The sequence below is a fragment of the Netta rufina genome (genome assembly GCF_964035555.1).
Source record: "Netta rufina genome assembly, chromosome: Z".
NCBI lineage: Eukaryota > Metazoa > Chordata > Aves > Anseriformes > Anatidae > Netta > Netta rufina.
In genome coordinates this window covers 6,761,167-6,774,207 of record NC_140126.1, presented here as the reverse complement: position 1 = coordinate 6,774,207, position 13,041 = coordinate 6,761,167, and the positions used below count along the sequence as shown (strand labels likewise).

At 45.8% G+C, this 13,041-nt stretch overlaps 1 protein-coding gene across 2 annotated transcripts in view; it reads right to left on the bottom strand.

Annotated features, from left to right (window-relative positions):
* LOC311221037 (phospholipid-transporting ATPase ID-like) overlaps nucleotides 1-13,041 on the bottom strand; it is a 69,856-nt gene that overhangs the window by 44,120 nt on the left and 12,695 nt on the right. For both annotated transcript variants that reach the window (XM_084304764.1, XM_084304763.1), the window contains exon 3: nucleotides 8,563-8,621. In XM_084304764.1, the coding sequence (XP_084160890.1) occupies nucleotides 8,563-8,621 (59 nt within the window). The remainder of the gene's footprint in view (nucleotides 1-8,562; nucleotides 8,622-13,041) is intronic.

The following is a 13,041-nucleotide window of genomic DNA, read 5'->3' as shown; positions in this document are numbered from 1 at the left end:
GCAAACACAAAATTCAGAAAATTAAATGCCTCTGTTGACAAGTCTGTGCCCAACAGAGTCTGGCATATTATATTTAACAAAATCTGGATCTAAAGATGTTCAACAACCCTACCAAAAAAATAATAATAATAACAATAATCACTGCCACTTACTTAAAAAAAGAGAAGACAGTCGCTACAGGAAAAAGTGCGGACAGGGAACTTGACCTTCATGCGTCACCAGATTTCAGAGGGTCATATACATGGGAAAAACTAATCTGTAAACACAAAGTTTAAAGGACTTTGCCTGCAAAAATCACAGAGGTGGGTAGGAAAAGAACAGGAGTGGTTTATTTCAATTCCTGCCTTCTATTTCTGTCCATTAATTACGTCAAGAAAACCACCGAGTGAACCAGAGACATTCAGTTTGTTTCCTATTGCCATTAGGCATGTTAAAATCCCCAAACATAACAGCTTCCACATGCTTAACTACACAGATCTGAACATCCAGTGTTTTCTCCACATCAGTTGAAGATAGTGATAATGTTTGTCATGTGCAGTTTTGGGGACTTTGGGACACTGTGAACCTCAGGATGAGGACAGGTAATATCACAGTGGAGCTGCTCACTATTCCAAAATCTATAAATAAAACCCAACACTAGAAGAATTCCCCATAATCATTATAAAGATTTCTAGTTCAACAACTAATTTGTTCATGGCCTTCAGGGGCTAAGGGGATTTAAGTATGAGATGGTAGAAACAAACTAGGAGAAGCATCAGCCTTTCCAGCTGAAAGCTCTGCATTCCCATCCAAGGATAGAGCTGAAGCTCCGTGTGAGAGGTCGTTCACGTTTTCATGCAGAACTCCAGGGCTGTGTGCTTTGACATCTTGGGGTCTCTGTTATAGGGAAACCTCATCTGGGCTCTGCTCCACATCCTACCCTGTTCCATAATGCCTAATGCCACTCACTCACAGCTGTTCCTGACTCTGGGATGGGAGCTACATGTACCAGGGGCACCACACTGTGTTAAACAGTCCATCCACAGCCATCATTTTAAGAGAAATGCCTCTAGCACATCATCCTCCTTACCTCTCAGTGAGGGAGACTCCTATGTGGAACAAGCGATGAAGAGGAAAAACCTTTGAAGCGACATTTAAGTATGAAGAGGCCTTTCAGGAACTCCTCATTCCCCGGCAGAATCACAAAAATCAAACATCCAGAACAAGCAGCTCCATGGGCCCAGCACAAAGTCCCTCGTTCTGCTCTAGACTTTGTGGTTTACCTCCGACAGCCATGGACCTGTGTCCCCAAGGACCAGCATGACCCTGGTTACCCAGCCCCGGGCTCTCAGGACGTGAAGAGCAGCACTGACCTGTGGGCGAGGGATTAATCTCATCTGCTCTTTTCAGGGGCTACGTTCGCACCTCCTGGAGGTACAACTCCACCGCAATGCTGTCCCTAAGAATAGTGCTCATAGCACCACGGTTACACGAGTCCAGATCTGGCGGATGAGCTGTTACTTCGGGGGTGTTTTCAGATGCCTGCCTCTGACGTCAGGCTGCGGGCAAGCGCTTGGCAGATGGCTCCTACCTGTGTTCGCAGAGCAAACAGAAAGTCATCTCCTTGAAATAAGAGACACTGCGGATTTGTGGTCGTATTGCAGCGGCTAAAGGGGGATGCCCAGAAAAAGCAGGGTATGGCAAGGCATTATCCATCTGAGTTTGTCCCCCTAACTCAGTCCTATATGAGTTTCTAGCAGCTGGACAACATGGCCCAAAGCAAATCTTAGAGAAAACTTGGCTGTTCATCAGGAAGGTGTGCCACAACACCTGGTAATTCACTGGCACCCGTGTAGCACGGGGTATACAGACCGACAAAGCAGCTGAGAAACACAAACGGCCTTCCCAGGTGCTCAGATAAAGCCTTGCAAGGAGATGGCAGGAGGGCGATTCAGCGGCATGCTGTCCACCTGCAGTAGGGCAGTTTGGAAGCACACAGCTGTGTGAGGAATGTTTTAACAATTCGTGTCCATAAAGAACAATTCTGTTTGAAATGTTTGAATCCTGTCTGCCTCTGGGCCCTGCACTGGCAATTCAATGCTTGAACCACAGCTGCAGTGTGTCCCAGTCTCCCCCTCATTCCTCATTCTAGCCAATTTATCACTTCTTAAATTTATGAACCTGTTTGCTTTTGTTATTCCGGACTTCTATTTCTAACACTGCTATAGATGTGTCTGTGAATGGCTGGGGAAGAATGTTTTAATTACCCGTGTGTCTGGGAGTTTCAGAACAACTGATAACAACTAGTGACTGTTATGGGATACTATGTGGATCTTTGGTATCTGGTTAGGGGGGGGCCGAGAAAGAAGCTGAAAAGCGGCTGGGAGACAAGATTTGAAGAAGGTGTTTTGAAGAAGGTGTTCTGTAAACTTGGGATGGTGCCCAGTAAGTACAAAGGGGAAGAGGAAGACTGCGAGCCTTCAGCATGAAAGACCCCCAGAGACCCCCAGAAGAGACCCCAGAGGAGACTGCACATGCTCCAGTAGGAGGGACTGCACCCCGGAAGCTAATTTTAATAATCTATTTTTTTTAGAAGTAGTAATGAATATGTATTAGTCTAGGAGCATAAAAATCAGCTGCTTGATGTAACTGGTGTGCGTCCTGGTGGAGCACAGACTCCCAGTGCACCCAGCGCTGTTTGCTTACCTCTATTCCTTTATATTCTTTCAATAAATCCTATTTTTTTATTTAATCCTAATTTGAATCCTGAGCCATTTATAACAGCTGCCATATGCAGAAACATGACATAGTACTGTGAATGTGCTCAAGGACTTGTTTAATAAACCCGTGGAACAGGGCACGTGGTGATACTGAGGCTTTGTTTTCATAGGCAGTACGGGATAGCCATATGAGACCTGTTTTAAGCCTAGGAAGCTCACTGCCTCATCCCCCAAAGTGGGCTGCAGCCCCAGCTCAACATGACTGAGAAAGGCCCACTGGAAGGCAATGAGGTTACCTGGTGCCTGAAAAGATCTCATCCTGACTCTTGGAAGAAAAGGATTGGCCTAACACCAGAAATTGAAAGATTCATATCCAACCCACACCGCTTCTACTCTCTTTTTTTTTTTTTTTTTTTAATTATTCTTTTTTAACAGCTTTGGAAATTTCTTATATGTGCAAACCCTTGACCCGCCTTTGCCTCTTGCAACTAATAATAGAGTTCCAGTATCCAATCACACATTCAGTATTCCAGGAAGATCTCTAGGAAAATGCACTCACTGGGCTGAGTTTTCCTTCCTTCTGCCTGCAGCCACCCTGATACAGAGCTGTTAGTCAGTCGCACTGTGGTGAGTATGCATGGGGGCAGAAAGAGGTGGCGTGGCTTGCCAAACCTATTGAGCCCTGCCTCCCAAATGAACCTTGGACTTATGGTGTGGTCTTGTTGTCAGCCCTGTCTCTGGATCGTCTCCTACTACTCCCGACTGGGCTTCCTAAAATGGACCTAAAATGGATCATTACTTAACCCTGACTGGGACTGCAGTACGGACCCTGCAACCAGCCTGCCCCATCCCCTGACCAGGCACTGCAGGTCTGTGCCCCAGTCAGGGAGGACACTGAATGCACTGGGGTCACTCCAGCTCCCAGCTCATCCCCTCTCGTGGGGCTGCTCTGGGACAGTGATTCAGAGGTTGTTTGGATGGATCCAGCCAATGCTTTCCTAAATGCAGAAAGAGCAGGTCACTGCTGCAGGCACTCCTTCAGGAGCTGCTGAGACCACTTTGCACATTATCAGAACACACTCCCTTCAACCTCAGGCATGACAAAGGTGGGAAACATTTGCAGGTTCAAGATGGGATCAGAAGCAGACATTGCTGCCTTCCTGACCACATACCAGCAAGGTCCCTGCAGATAACCCTCTGGGCATCCTTCTCAGACTGAAGCATGCAAGCACAGAGGGTGGAGCAGTCTGAGCCCACTGCCCCAGCTCCTTCCTCTCCCATGAAATTTCAAAGAAATAACCCAGCTGCCCCTCCAGCCCAGGGTAATGTGTATTGGCCATAGGAAGTTATATACATCCCCCCTCTATTTCACTGGAGAATTCATTAGGTGACCAGGGGAAACAAAAAGAGCGCAAGCAGCCCCCTCGCTGCTGGCCCTGCAGAAAGGATGCTGGTTTGACCCTAGATCCTGAACCAAGATGAAACTTGTCATTGACTCATGGGCCCTGCATTTCCTCTCCTATTGTCTGCAATCCAATTTCAAAGTTGTTTTCGCAGCCCTTCATGACGTCCCAGTGCAGCTGTGCTGAATTCCAATGTGAAAGCGAAGAAATAAAAGGGAGTTGGAATCAAAGCAAATATTAAAACCCTTCAGAAGAGATTTTTCTCTCCAGAATTTCCATGGACAGAGAGGTGCAGGGCTGGCCCACTGCGGTGGGTCTGTGCTGATGCGTTCCCCACGGTGGTAGTGCTGGGGACAGTGCAGCCAGGCTGAATCACCTCAGACAGGAATCGTGATAAATCCATTTAAATCTCACTGGAACACACCTGGCACCCTGCTTTTCACTTCATTTTGGTCATTATGCAGGCAAATCTCCTACAGAAGCCCGGAAGGATCTGTCTGCCTGAGGTGTGAATAAATACAGGATTAAGACTTGACTTTTCAATTTTGCAGACCCATATTGAGTCCATTTCTGTGCCGCACTAAGTGCCTTTCCATGTCACTTGTTCACGCTTCGATTCTGACTCATTCCAAACTAATTTTGTGAACTGGTGGGCAGTTCGTACCTTCACACTCAGCCCTTCCAGTTAACTGCACAGCACTTTGTTCTAAAGTTTGGTTTATTTTTTTAAGCTACTGTGTTCTTGCTGTGCAGGATAAAGCCAAGAATGGGGCTGCATCAGTCTGAGAGCTCAAGTTTCAGCTTCAGTCTTCACACCAAGTGCAAATAAATCCTGACCTACCCAAGTACTACCAGAGCCACTGCTAGAAGCTGCTGCCCTTAACCACAGCAAAACTCATCAGAAGGCACGTAAGGGGCATCACCAGGTAAGAAACACTTCCCTCGCCCCTCTCTCAGCCATCACTGCCTCCATTCACACAGATCAATGAGACCACACCAGTCTTCCATCCCACAGTAGAAAACACTTCACAGCACTCTGCATGGACAGGCCTTCATGTCCTCCTCTGAAACTGTCTCTCTGCCTCTGTGTTAATGGGATCTCTGCCATGTGTAGCTCCTATCCTCTTCTTTAACCATCAGCTTCCTGCACCATCCAACCCCTCGCGTTGTTTTTTGATGAACTGAGGGAGCAAAGCTGCCCTCTGGACCCTCCTGCAGGTCCATGTGTGATCTGGACGTGCCCTTGCATGAATTGGCAAGTGCTGCTTTCCGCAGTGCATCGCATTCCTGCAGAGCTGGTTTGAGAGTATTCAGGAGTCTTGCTTCACATCAGGAGACCCAGCCTCCAGAGCTGATGTCACCCTCCATACACGGTAGATTTTTTTTTCCTATTTTTTTTTTTCTCCCCATTTCTTCCTTCACAGATAACCCATAGACTTTGCACCGTGCAGGGAAGATAACAACAACCGACTCGGGGCCAGCACACCACCTCCAGCTGCACATGCCCACTTCCCTGTTCTCACCGAGGAGACAAAGCAGCTCTGTACCTTTGATCCATGCCTACACAAAAGAAACTGTCTTTTTATTGAAAGGCCCAAACCTGTGTGCCAGCTGTGACATACAGCCTGGCACAGCAATACACTACACCTCTGTTTGCATTTCCCTTTCTTCTCCGCACTGACCTTTCTCAGCAGCTGCCTCACCCTGAAGAAACATTTACTGCCTCACCTAGCTTTGTTACAAGAACCTGTTCTATAGGTTTTATGGCTTACATGGCTTTAAGTTACCAAGTAAAATAAACCCCATCCCTGTGGCTTTCACTGTATAAAACACTTTCTAAGGTTTGTTGTATTTCTGTTTCCTTCTAGTTTCTGCCCAATATCCGTTATATTCAAGTGCAATAACTCAGCACATCCTCCCTTCTGTCTTGAGAGAAGACAAGGCTCCTGGGCACAAGGACAAGGGCTAACTGTCCTCACTGTTGGACTGAGAGCTGGAGGACTGCTCTTCTCCTCCTGGCCCCTCTGATCATCCTGCCCACTTGTGCAGATTCTCCTGGCCCGAAAAGCTGAGCACCACCACGAAACAAGGAAAGCACAAACACTTCTGTGGTTTGTATATTTCAGATTAAACATATACAAGTGCGAACACATCTTGAAGAGGGAGGACCTCAGCTGCAGGAGACGGAAATTGCTCCATCCACGAAATGCCAGCATGCTGAGAGCCAATTGAACCTAACATCTGCTGGACCTGAGCACCCCAGGGCAGGGTCTGGAGTCCGAATGGTCTTGGTCCTTCCTGCTGAACCAGAACCTAGTGCTCAGCAGTGTGACCCCACAGCAATCACAGAAATCTGAATCTGGAAGGGGCCCGGATTTGACCCTTCTGATGGACTACAGCACTGCTAGAGTACAATGCATATGCCAAAGCAATGGGAGCTTCTCTCTTTTGGGCATTTCCAGATGTAACCACAGGACCTAAATGAATTTATGAGCATGGTTAGTAACTGTCATGCACCATGGCAATGTGATTTTAGTAAGTGGAGCTTTTGTCAAGACTTATTGGAAATAAGCAGCCCAGGACATGATGTTCAGCCCTGTACAGTATTGGCAGTGCTTGCATCATCATAAAGCATTTTTGTACTTCATGACCCACCCACCTACCTACTCAGGATTTGGCTCTTTCTGGAAAGTTTTCTAAATTTTTTAAGCCTCATTCTACGCCAGACTCAAGAAATCATGAGCCATAGCTGACTAAAATGAGGGGTATGATTACTGAAACTCGCAGCCAAGGTTTAACAGATTATATTGAGCTGGCTTTTTGGCTGCCTGTGCTTTCACACCTAATTAATAGACTCTTATGGAAACTATCCAGAGCTCTCACAGTCCTCACCTTGATTTTGGTTATTTGCAAACCCTTGGGCATGTAAGCAATCAGCTGGGAAGCAGTGGCATGCAGTTAGCTTTATGAATGGCTTTTCACAAAAATTGACTCAGCACCAGAAGAGTTGCTTGCTCTCTCTGCCCTGACCTCATTGTACATCTCCCTCTTGCTTCCCTGCCCCACTGCTGCCCATAGTCCACATTCCAATCATCCCATGAAAGATCCAAAATCCACACATAGAGGCAATGCCCACCCCAGCACTGGAACAGCAGGTTCTATGCAAATCAAATGCACTTTCCCAGTCCTAAATCACCAGGGTTGATAAAGCATTTGTGCTGCATAGTCCTTTATATATAATAAGCACAACATATTTCATATTCGGGATACATGCAGCAGCTCTGTGCCTAGGAACTCTCTAACCTGCGTAGTTCATGGATGAGAGGTGATTACTGAAGAGCATCCAGTTCATGTTGCAACAGATCAGCTACATTAGAGATTTTAAGTCAAACCTGTGGCAAGTCAATATTTCTATCTCACAAGAAATCACACTATTCTGAAATGTCGAGTGTTTCCAGTTACGAAATTACCAAGCAAACATCCGCAATGTTCCTAAAACAAAACACGATTCAAAGGAGCTCCTGAGTAAAGCTGAAGGATGAATTTCACCTCTGGGATTCAGATATGCAGAGGATAAAAATTCACAAAATTCATTTCAGTATCAGTTGGCAGCTGCAAATGTGTTGATTGCCCAACCAAGGAGGTGACCCTGCAGCCAGGCAGTACAGGTCTACCGGCTGGGCCAGCCCTCCTCTGCACAAAGGGACAGCAAATGGCCCCCTCTGGAAATCCAGCTCAGTAAACCAGAGCCTGGCAGACCTGGGTGACCGCCAGCCCATGCCATGGTACGTCTTGGAGGCACAGATTTCGTGGCACAACGGTAACCCAACAAGGCTGCTAAGGAGCTGGAAATAAAAGCTGGCAGGAAGCCACGAAGGCCAGACTCAAAACCTTCCTGACAGAGAGGATTTTGCTGTGAGAGCTGAGGAACTGACACATTTCCTTTCATGTTTTACTTTAAATGAAGCCACATTTCCAACAGAAATCTCCCCCCAGGTTCCGTTATTGAAAGACCTTGGAGCCTGATCCTGCAAACACTTGGCTCACAAACAATTTTCTGGAAGTGTAGAAAGCCACTGCATTGTGCTCCTCCAGCATTAGGCCTCCTTTGACTGCCCATTCTCAGGGCTGACTCCAAAGACAAAGCTGCCTGTGGGTGACTCAGCAATGAACCATCTTTCTGACGTGCTCCCTGGCACATCTACCCCCCCATCTCACCACAGGGCACAGCAAAAATCTTTGCCCAAGTCTTTCTGGTAAGCCCAGGGAATTAATCCTCTTCCCTAAGTGTAGGCTTAAACCCATTGCTTGTGGAGTCACAGCCAGAACTCACTCATGTCGTGTCCTTGAAACATCGAAATGAACACGAAGGGAGAGCGCCTTGTAGTGAGAAGACACGAAACAGATGCAGCAGCATCTGTCACTGCATCTGCACAGAGCAACATATGCTGGTTACTTACAGCATATTCAAACTGCAGGTTAAAATCCCGTTTGTTTGCTTGAAGGTGTCTCTCTTCCTCTGCAAAGAAGAAGAAACAAATCAGATGTGTTTGAAGGTAGGCAGAATCAATATCAACACGAATGAATCATCAGAAAAATCAAGCAGAGCTGCTGAAAGGTAATGTCAATGGGAATTGGTACTCTGTGCTGAATATCCCATATCAGGGAATTGAAGATGCTGGTGGCACTGATAAAGCAGTGGTTTAACAAGTTGTTCACCTTCTCTTGGGCAGGAATCACCATTCAACTAGTGCTGATCAATATGAATGACATGAGATGAAGCCCTGCTTCATCTCCTCCCCTTGAAGCCTCTAGAGCTGTTGCCATGAGCCTACTGTTGGCGCCCTTCCCCCAGTACATCCTTGCATCATCCCACCACAGCTATCCTGAAATAAAAAAATACTGGAAGGGGTTTCAAGGGGTCACCAAATCTACCCTCTACCTCAAGGGATAGTCGTGGCTGTCACTCTCAGTAAAAGCCCTAAAACACTGCAGTGATGGCTATTGTTTTGACTGCCTCTTCCAGGACTGCATTGTCCTTCCCAGGGGGAAAGTTTTTTTCTCACTAACGTAAAACTCATTATTTCAATTTAAACAAATTGTATCTTGTCCTGTGATGATCAAAGGTGCTCTTTCTGCTTCCCGTCATTTCCTTGTACTACTTGCCAAGGACACAGAGCCCAGATGACTTCGTTATGTAGTGAAGGCTGCTAAGCCTTGCTGTAGTTTACTCTTTGGAAGAAAAGGCAATTCATTTCTTTAGTCACTTCTTAACATGTTGATCTCTCAGAAGTGGCATCATTCTTGATGCTCCCCAGTGGGCTTCCCAGCTTGTTCACCTCATTCTGGAAGCACAGCACCCAAAAAGAGCCTTAGTTTGCAGCTGGGGCTTACCAAAGCTGACAGGAGTACAAGGAACACTCCAACTATCTTAGTGACAACAAATATTTAAATGGAAAATCTCCTAGAAGTAATTTAAAATAATATCCTTTTGCACCACCAGCACTTGGATGACAGTGTGCCAGAATAAAATCCATTTTGGCAGATCCTTTCTGGCAGAGCTGAGGCCTCATCAGGCAATACAAAACTTTCATTTGTCCTTATTGAACTGCATCCAATTTTTTTCAGACTATGTCTTCAGTTAGTCAATTCTAATCCTATCTTTTGGTGTGCTTGTAGTTCCTGCCAGGGTGGTACCATATGCAGATTTACTAAGTGTGTGCTTTATTCTGCCAGACAAGACGGAAAATATAATACTGAATACCAGATCCGGGATACATCTATGATGACACTCTTGAGTTTGATTACCAGTCATTGATAACTACTCTCAGCGTCTGAAAATAATAATAATAATAATAATAAGGTTTGGCACTCACTCCACAGTGATTTTATCTTGAGCATCTCTCTCCAGTTTACTTGTAAAAGTGCTAAAGTGACAGCCAGGACACATAACAGCTATCTAAGGCTTTTTCACTAGCCCTCGGGCTACCGCTAACACAGAATTAATTTGGGTTTGATGTAGTTTTTCTGGACTGCTGGCTGTTAATTATCTCTTCCCCCACACACTTCTAGTTACTTTGAAGTGGTTTGTTTGACTCTTTCAACCTTTACCCAAGAAGTGAGGCCTATATATCTGTAATCACTCAGCTTTTCTTTTTCCTTTGTTTCAAGGTAGGTGCTATGCTTGCTCTTTTCCCAGTCTTAGGAACCTTTCCTGTCTGTGCTCCACAAACTCCCTAAGGCAGCAGTGCTCCAGGCCAGTTTCTACCTTACTCAGCTGACCCATTCTTTCTATGTTCCAGCCCCAAAGCTCTCCCATTCTCCTCTGTTGATGGCAACTAATGTGTGAGATGCCTGATAAAAGAAAAAATATATGTATCAGATTTCTTAGCGTGATTTGCTGATTTTTTTTTTCACTGTATAGCAGACATAAATCTTCTTTGATCTTCCACCTACTAGAAGGGTTACTGAAACCCAGAGAAACCAATCTTTACAGAACAAATTGTATTGTCCTTTACATCCTCGCTAACTCTTTCTCACTTTGGGCCTTTGCCACAAGAGTTTGTGCTGGATAAAACAACCTGCTGTGCTCCTTCTAGAGGCATCCTGCTTCTGTTTGAGGTGACTGAACAGCTTGTGATTCCACCACTTCATTCACCCTCCTGAGCCTCTCTGAAACATGATAGCTTACACTTCTGACCTTAATACCAAATATCCAAGGAAATGACTTTAATTCTCCCCCATCCCAGATTTCCTTCCCATGAGATATGAGTGACTAGTTCTTCATATTTACCAATACCTCCATTCCTGAAGACTGCTTTGCTCTTGTCACTTTTGCCCAAGCATCATGCTATCATTTTAGCATCATTCCCATTCACACTGCCTTCTGCTCTCACATGCCCAGTCAGCTCCTCCCTGTTGACGGGAATCAGTTCTGGAACAACTTCCTCCCTACCTGCAAAAAATTTTCCACCTCTGCACCAAAAGGTCGGGCCAGTTCACCCCCTGAGCAAGCCAAACATGTTGTATTCCCCTCTGCTCCTTCCCAGCTCTGAGTCTGCATAATTGTAATTCATTGTTTACCACCATGCCCTATCTTTCAGAAAATTAGATTAACTTCTCACAAGGACTGCCCTTCTTGGTGTGCTATGCCTGTGTTCCTTACCCGTGCATATCATTACTCAGAGATCTGTGATTTGCTCATCTCTTTCTCCACACTGGATCTCAGAGCACATGAACATAGATGGAAAACATCTCTTCCCCTGCCACCTCTGTTACCCTTCCAGAATAAGCTTTATTCTTTTCTATTAATATTCTAGCCTCATGAGTTCCAGCACGTGTCTATTATACCTATTAAATGATGTATTAAGACATCTAGTTCTTCCTGTTTATTCAGTCCTGCATTAGCAAGTGCCTAAGCTATTCAGGGCATTGAACTGCTGCTATCCTTCCTCCTTTCCCTCCAGTAACCCTATAAATAACACCGTTTCCCTAATTTTTAAGCCCTTTTACAGATCACCAGCATTTGTCTCTGCCTATGGGCTGTTTTCATCAAGCCCTCTAATTACTAATTTAAGGCCTCTTTACTAGGTTAGCAGGTAAATGTGCTTTTCCTTTTCTTCAGGAGCATCTAGCTGTGTCAAGCATTTTTGAAACATCTCCCATATGTCCTGACTGGGTGATTCAGATCAACACAGAGGCTTCATTTGAGATCCTGAAAATGCTTAATCTTGAACTGCTTTCCTCGGACACATTTCTCTGCTTCTACAACAGGAAAAACAAGATGCAGGGAGATCAGAGTAACCTGTCCAGAGTTCCAGAGGAAAGCAAAACTCCAGTGGTCCATGCTGGCATGGCTTCGCTTATTATATTATGCCCCCTTTCAGGAATTTACTTGAGAGTAACTGCTGTTATCAACCTAGATGACAAATAAAGGTACTTGTTAAAACCAGGTCTGCCCAGGTGTTGCCCCAGACAGATCTACAGAAACCCATGATGGACAGAGGCACAAAGACAGCCAGAACTGCTCTTCTATGTTGGAGCCCTGTGGGTATTTACTCCCATCCTAGGACACAAGCAATGGCACGTGGCGGAGCCTCAGGGTACCCGAGAAACTTCTGAGAGGCTCTTCTGTTCCCGATGACCACATCTTCTTTGTAGGCAGGGCAGTCCTCTCCATACAGCCAGGGGAGAGACTGGGAAGATGGATTTTGGGCACTTCCAGAAAGTAGCCTGGCTTCTCACCAAGGTGATTGATGCCCTCCCCAAGAGGAATGGATTGTATGCCAGACAAACAGCTGCCAGCAGCTTAGGGATGGCACAGAAATACCAAGCAGTGGGACTGGGAAACACAACAGCACATGAAACTTTCTCAGGGCACTGCTCTCCTGGTAGGACAGTGCCTCAGGGCAGGTTTTCAGAGACTAACCCACTTCTGAAGGCCTCAGATAGCCATAAGCCTACTTCAAATGACTGGAAATCCTCTGGCTGGTGATAGCACATCTACCTTGAGTACCAGGACCCCTCACTTTCTGGAGACCATAGCTCTGAGAGGCAGTGTCTCTAAAGGCTAAGATAGAAGGCCAGCTGCTATCAGCAAGATTTTTATCTTCCTTTCTGGATAACAGCCAACACCTTTGCTAAAGCAAGAACAAATTGCAAAGGGTGCCTTGTCTGACAACACCAGCAAGCAGAAATTGCTCCCCTGTATCTGCCCTGAAGGAGAACCACCACTGACCACAGGCACAGGACAACACTGCCTCAGTGGTTTTATTTTGTGCCAACAGAGAGGCCCTGCTGCTATCTCCTAAACCACCAGTTTCTCTTATTCTTCTGAAACTGTCCGGGCAGAAATGAAGTCTCTTGCGTGATCATTGGAAATAAAAAGGTAGAGAAACTCTATAATTGCCCCAGCTATTCCTGGAAACTGCAGCTCAGGG